At 43.2% G+C, this 7,624-nt stretch overlaps 1 protein-coding gene across 1 annotated transcript in view; it reads left to right on the forward strand.

Annotated features, from left to right (window-relative positions):
• Positions 1 to 333: 333 nt before the first annotated feature.
• ANKRD6 (ankyrin repeat domain 6) overlaps positions 334 to 7,624 on the forward strand; it is a 35,453-nt gene continuing 28,162 nt past the window's right edge. The window contains exon 1 of the mRNA XM_009887534.1: positions 334 to 453. Within this exon, the coding sequence (XP_009885836.1) occupies positions 334 to 453 (120 nt within the window). The remainder of the gene's footprint in view (positions 454 to 7,624) is intronic.

Consider the following 7,624-nt stretch of genomic DNA (forward strand, 5'->3'; position numbering starts at 1 on the left):
TGGGGGAATGAGGGCATACTGAAAACGTGCTACATCCCTCTGCATTGTAACAGAAGTGCGATGTGTTCAGGAGGCTCTGAGGGTTTTTTGTCACCGCCTTCCAGAGCGATGTGAAGACAAACACTCAGGGAGGAGCTGCTGCAGTGCTTCTGTGTCTGAAACCTAGCTGACAGCAGTGTTGTTTTCTGATCCACAGGTCCAGAGAATGGCATAGCAATAACGTCACTGTCCAGGGAGCTGGGGTCCTTCCTCGCCTGCCTGCATGCTGCTTGAACCGATCCCAGGCCTTTGTTTTTGGACCGAAGAAACCTGGAAACCTTTCTCTGCTAATTCATGAGCCAGCAGGATGTGGTCGCTGTGCTTTCAGAACGCCTGCTCGTAGCCGCCTACAAAGGCCAAGTGGAGAATGTGGTGCAGCTTATCAACAGGGGTGCCAAGGTAGCGGTTACCAAGGTAACAAGAGAAAAACGCTTTGCAAAATCCTTGGGAACTAACATAACTCCTAGACCATTGTCTGGGAAAATGCCCTTGTAGCTTTACCATTCTGAATGTGACTGAGGTTAGTCTTTAGATTTGCTTCAAGTTTATACTTCATAGCTCATGTGAATTTACAATATAGTGCATGTCTTGCATTTATACACTTCCCAGCGGACATATCTGTGGTGAACACCGAGTCCTTAGAAACACAGTGTGTCAGCAGAGGGGCAGTGACATTTTTCAAAGCCCTGCATTGACTTTTGAACACTGTGCAAACTAATGAATGGAGCGATTCATCACTGTCGAGGGAAGGCGGTTCAGAGCGCCCATCTTTCTGGGTGAGGGGATGGGGGAAAGCCACCTGATGCGGTAGGGTAAAGGTACACAAAAAGCATTTCTTGCCGCTGAAGTTTCTTGGTACAGCAGCCTTGCTTATACGCCAACATCTTCATTGATTCATGCCGTGTAGTCCCCAGTCAGTTCCAAACTTCGGGGTTGCAAACTGTGTTCTCTGTACCTTTTAGATAAGGTCGGCATCAAAGGATTTCTGCTTAGATATTAAGAGAGTTCAAACTGTTATTCACCTGTTTCTAACTCTCAACACGTTATAAATAATACTAGCATATATAAGGTGAGATAGAAGTTGCTGCTGCAGAGAAGATTTGGTCAGCAAAAACCCTTAAAAAGAATTAGGTAAGTTAAATCTTTAGAGCTGTAACATAAAATTTGGAACGTCCTGTTTTTATGAACTATTGTTCTCCATTGTTGTGTCTAGTTTTATTTGTATTTCCATATTGGTTTTGAACATTATATATGTATGGGGACTAATATTTACAGATGGAAAGCAAATGTGAGCACGTTTGATAAGTAATCTCTCTTTTCCTCTTTTTATCTGTCAGTGATGGTTGTTTTCAATCCCTTTGCAGTGTTTGAGTTGTAGATAGTATTTATTTTGAAAGCTGGAGTGGTGCCAGGACAATCGGTGTTTGTAAGTTTTGTTTGCCAAAACTAAGTGGCCTCTTGTTGGTAGATACAAAACACAGATGTAATAAGCATGAACGGTCCCATAAAGATGCCTGTTTGGCTCTGTTGTCCAAGCAGCTCTGTAGCTGATGAACAGCTATTAAAGGTAGTCCGTAATAGATTAGGAAATCCTGACTTACTGATGTCTGAATGGTAGCTCGGGGTTTTGTGGCGGCTGTTTTTACTTGTGATCATGAGCTTTGAAACTGCTGAGGGACCTACCTGAAAATACACAAATGATTGAAAGGATGCCATGCTTTGTAGAAGTTTGTGCAGTAATGTAATTTCTAATCCAGCTTCCACGCTGTTTGAACATAAAATGTGCTGTCCTTTGTAATGGTTGCCAGAATAATCATGCCACTGATTTAACTGTTTCATGGATTTAGTTGTCATAATCCAGGATTCAAATGCAAAATTGACACTTTCTCATTGTTGTTGTTTATTATGCAATTATCAGTGCCTTCTGTTAATTACAACAAGAAGGAAACCGTGTAGATCTGGTTTTCAAACACAAAATTTGATAAAAAGCAGATTTGCTAGAGTTGGCAAGTTTTTCTTTCCTGTACAGTATAGGTGGCTTCCTCTTTCTTGCACTTGCTTTATTGTTCAACCCTTGCGTGGAAAATCAAAGAAAAGCTCATTTGGTGGCAAAACTGCGCCCAGGTGCAGAGTCTTGGTGTTTCTGTTGGAAAGCCGTGCTCGCTGCTGAGCTGTGAGGCCATCCCTGTAGCTGACCTGGTGCTACGGGATTGTAGCTGTTCTTTCCTAGAGGTTGTGGGTCATCCGAATGGAGCCCAGGGAGGGGGGGATGACAAAAGCTGTCCTTGTCATTCTGGATGCATCCTGGCACATCAGCAGCCAGCACAGATGAGGTACTTGGGTAGCCTGGTGACAAGCCCTGCTCAGAAGAAATGAAGTCAGATCAGTAGGATAGCAGAGCAGTGCAGAGAGGAGTGGAGAGGCTCTCAGAGGTGCGCCTGAGGCTACGTGTGTGGATTATTTTGAGGTGCTCACGCACTTACGCCTCCCGTGCTGTGAGCCAGACAGAGCTGAGCTCAGTGTGCACCAAGAGGCATGAGACCAAGCTGCATCCCTCATCAAAGCCCATCAGTTCAGGCTCAGGTAATGTCCACACAGCGTCCAGTTTGCATCTGGCTCTCACCCAGCCTGATAGCTGCATAGGGAGAGCATGTGCATATTTGCCTATGAAAGGCTGTATAAACATACCCTGGAAGAGCTTGGCTTGCTAATCTGGTGACACACAAAGACTAGAAGGAGAAAGAGCCGTTTAAAGTCAAGGACAAGGTTGTCACAGGAGCAAGCAGATATAAATTAGTGTCAAGTATGTTTAAACTGGAAATTTGAAGGGATTTTTTAGCCATCAGAGAGCCAGGTTCTTGTGCAGTCTTTCAATAAGCAGAAGAGGCACAAAATGAGAACTACTTTCAGGATAGGGGTTGTTAATTTGGGGATGGAAATTAGATGGCATGCTTATTGTAGCGGAGAATTATTGATCAGGCTTTCAGATAAATTGGAACCCAGAGCTCTCTCCCCTCCCGAAGATAAAACTCATTGTAAACGAAGCATAAAAATAAATTTATTCACGTGCACGCCTTGGTTCTCTTACACCTCTATGTCTTCTGCATTTATTCAAAGTCTTCAGTTTGTTCTGTCAACTTAATTTTAAATTCTAGGGATTTGCTCCAAAGGAAAAAAAAAAAGGGGGAGGGGGGTAGTACTTATCAGCCAAAAAAACCTGCTGAATTCTATCAGAGTTTTGTTGGAAGAAGACATGCAGAGACAAAGCTCTTTGGATGGAGGGAGCAATTTCACACACCACTTTAGGCTTAAAATTTATTTGATACGCATCTGTAAGCATAGACCGATTCTTGTGGAAAAAAAACCCAAACATGCAGAGCCACAGCTTGAAGTGACCAGGATCTAGAGCTAAATGCTAGAGAGTTCTTTGTTCAAACCGGATTAATTGAGCATGGCTTAAGAAAAATGAAGCATATTTTCTGTAACAAACCAAGTACTATTAAATGCTGGATAGCTGGCAAGCTTGTCCAGTTCTATTTTTATCATGTGGAGGGAAGGTCATATGATGTGGTTAATTGCTGCTTCAGTAAACAACAATTCAGCTGCAAAACAGTATTTCACTTTCATCACCTCTAACTATACGACTTCAGAAGAATAGTACGAAAGAATCAAAATTCAATGGAGAACTGGTGTGTCCAGGTACTCACTTCAGCGTTTTCTCAGGGATGCACTTGCTTCGTTTTGACAGCATTACTAACAAGTCATCTGTCAAGGTGAAGTCAGTGGGCTGGTGTACACTCCAGCATCTTCCCTCACTGACTCTGGCGAGGGACGCTGCGGCTCCTTCCAGGGTTGAGGGCTTTTAAAATACGTAAAGAAGAGCTGATGCCCAGCAGGTCACAGCGCTGTTGATGATCTGACGCCAGGGAGCTCAGAGTGGGAGAGGACTGGTGGCCCTGCATTGCACATACATCAAGCACTCGCCCTGGTGCTGGGATCTGTGCCACCAAGCGTGCGGGGTGGTGGCCAAGAGACAGTCTGGATCTCAGTGCGTGAGGCTTCATGGCTCTGCTTTGGGCATTTTCTCAACCAGGATTCTCTGTTCCTGCTCTGCCTGGGAGGATGAAAAGATGATTCCCATTTTTGTACCTTTTTGTCTGACATTCTTCACAGGTGTGAAACTTATAGCTGTTTTCTTTATGAAAAGGGCAAGACAATTCCCAAACAACTGATCATACAAATTGGCTGATCCAACAAGCAGGTGCCTTTATAAAGTATTTTGGTGAATATGCTGCAAAAGCTGGAAAATTAAGAACTGAGCCTGGTATAATTAAGTCTTTTTATTTCATGCAAGAAAACTGATCCCTTCTTTCAGTCCTTTTGTGGTAGAGCTTTCTTTCAGTAAAGTTACTGACAGCTGCATCTTTGACATTTAAGCTGTGGGACTTCAGCTGAGCTGCTCTGCCTTGCTGTCCTCCCAGGATGGGGTTTTCCTTGTCCTGTGTTATTTTTCTTTTGACTTTCTGAGTTGAAACAGGTTAGAGAAAGGGCTGATAGCTACTAGGAGGGGCCCAGGAGGAATGGTAGCAATGACATCTCAGATCAGGTTGGCTCTTCTCTTGATCTTGTCATCAGAACAGTGCCTGGAGGATGGAGAGAAGCGGGATTTTACCTCCCAGGCATCAACTTCTGGTGTATCCCAAGGGCACCTGGCTGAAACAAGGCACTTCCAGGGGAACGACAGCCCTTAATGTGGGCTTGCTCCATGCCTGGAGAAGAAATTTCCAGGTCTGAACCCTCTGCATTACAGCTCCCCAAAACAAAGCGTTACTGGATGTTGAGTTTCACTGGGGCATTGCAGCACGGGGTGTAGCATTCAATAGCGAGAATTAATAGGGCCAGAAAAAGCTGTGTATTAGCAAGCACACAGAGGAGTGTGCCACTTGTCTGTTAAACATGAAAAAGATTTCCAGAGGAAGTCATAAAGGCAGTACAGTCAGTTTTAATGTAATTTGTATAGCACCAGGGGTTTTAAGAATGGTTTTTCAAAGGGAAGCAGAATACAGCTTTTCTGCAGAGTGTAGCATTAAATAACTAGCATAAATAGCTATAAAATTGAATTCTGCAGAGATGGGATGATCGTTTTGAAAAAAGCAGAGAATGCAAAGGTCGTGCTTCTGTTTTGATTCAGTAATTCTGTTTGTTTGATTTGATTTTTGAACTAATCCTGTTACAAACCTGCTATATGGCAACACTATTGTAATGCTGGGGTACTTGTAATCTTGCCATCAGGATTTCAATTTAAGAGCATATTGAGTTCTTAAAAACAACCTTTTTTTTCTTCCTTTTTAAGTTCAGACAGAAACAAAAAAAAGAAATATACTTTGGTGCTTGCACATTTTTATACTCCTTCAGTTTGAAAACCTCCTTGTGTATCTTTTAAACAATAAATAAAAATAAATGAAATGGGACTAGCAAACACTTAGAGTCTTGCTGAATGCCTGTTGAGGTCAATGAGAAACTTTCTGCTGACTTGAGCGCCCAGGTTATTCATGGAGAACAGTCTAACAAATCATCAGCGTGAACAAAGTGACAAGACTGGGTTTTTGTTTTTAAACTTTCTAATAAAACATGGATAGGCATGTTTTTGTGTGAGTGCATAATGGATGAATAAATAACAGTCCTTGTGCAGCACAAGAGCAGGGTGAGATGGAGAACTGAATGTACTTGCATAAAAGTATCTACAAAGACATAAACACAAGGAAAGATCACGTGCCTCGTGGTGCTAAGGCCCCCCCCTATGGATTTGGTTGCAAAGTGCATGCACTGGCAGCTGCTCTAAGAAAACACTGCTTTTAAACAGTATGTATTGATAGCTGCCTGTCTGGAAGTTAGAATACAGATTAAATACAAACAAAAACCCTATCCTTGCACTTTACTGCTGAAATTCATGTGGCTGTTTACTATGCTTGACTGCAACCTAGTACGCCCCATAGCTCTAGCAGGGTGTCACGGTTGTTGGAAGTTGCAGCCTTAGTGCAATAGCTCCCATTTATTTTGTCAATAAGCCCGTGACTCGGGAGGATTTGTATGATTTGTTGCCTGCTGAATCAATTATTTACATTTGAATAGAAGTCCAAATTGCATATTTTTTTGTATGATTGACTGCTTTATTGGTTCATTAATCCCAAACTGTAGCAGGCTCTCGTTTGTATTTCTGTAATAACCCCCAAACCATTACAGTTCATATTCAGAAATGCTCACAAGCTTCGAAGTCAGTAATCTGTATGTTAAGGAGTCTCTGGTTTTAGTGTTGTCTCCTTTCAGTGAGCATCTATAGCAGACACTCTTTTTAGTATATGTTTCTTCTCCCACTAGTGCCCATGTGTGTATTCAGATAAGCCCCCCTCTTTGCTGCTGCAGTGGTGAGTGCGACGTGACTATGGAGATGTGCAGAGGAAAATTTTTCTGCCTTCCTCCCTCTTCCTCCTACATATTTTAGATAGGATGCATTGTTGTGAGAGAAATTTTTATTTTAAAAAAAAAAAAGTCCTATTAGCCCATCAGCAGTCTCTTGCACAGTCAGTGTAAAGGGCTATCGGTTTGACTTGCAGACATGAAGGAGAAGATCAGGCACAAAGGAGAAGAGTCAGGCAAGAGCAGCTCTGGCTGTCGCTGCCGGGGCTTCCCACCGTGGCACAGACCTGTTGAAAGTTTCTCTCCGAAGATTGCCATGCTCTAAGTTTGTCATCACAGCACGAGGGGCACCCAAATCGCCTTGTCTCTCCCCCATAGTTTGTTCTGGATTGGTGTGTATGTACATAGGTACATACAAACCTGTGTATATAAGTATATGTTTGCATGGGGAGGTGGGTGGGAGTGTTTTTCCAGTGTTTGCATTGCCCGTACTGGAACACTGTCCAGCTGTACCGCCCATCTCTGCTCTCATTTTGATGTTACTGGGAAGAAAAAGAAAATCTGGCATTGCCAGTTCTTGCAGGGTTATGATTAATCTTGAGATGATCAGTGCTCTTCCAAAAGCCTGTGCCTCTAATCAGTGTAATGTGCTGGAATTGATCCTCCTTCCCACTCTCCCATCCTAAGTAAGGTCATAGTTTTCCTATTCTCCCTTTATAGCCACTGGGAAGAGCTCAAGGACTGCGTGTATGCAGTAGCTCTAGTCTCTGAATCTCTCTCTCTAGGGGTCTCCAATAGGTGGGATACCTCTGAACCTATGTTTCTGGATAGGGAATCTCAGAACACACAAATCATCTGGAATAAAAAGCTGAAATATAAATTTTAATCCTCTAGTCCTCCATTTCAACAACTTTTTATTTTTTTTAAACCAAAACCTGAGGTTTGGGAACCTAGCTGAAGTTTCGGAACGCTTGGAGATGACGATAAGGGAAATGCACGGTTAACTCTGTTTGCTGAGTGAGAGAAGTGGCCAGGGAATGTTGCCTTGCATAGGCTTCAGTCCCCGGTGGCACTGAGGACATGGTGATGCGTGGTGTCACTTGCTGGAGGGGCTGGAACAGGGTTGCCTTCTCTGCCAGCCTCTACTTTTTCCCTCCTTCCCAAGCCC

Source organism: Charadrius vociferus, unplaced genomic scaffold, assembly GCF_000708025.1.
Source record: "Charadrius vociferus isolate BGI_N301 unplaced genomic scaffold, ASM70802v2 scaffold185, whole genome shotgun sequence".
Taxonomy (NCBI): Eukaryota; Metazoa; Chordata; class Aves; order Charadriiformes; family Charadriidae; genus Charadrius; species Charadrius vociferus.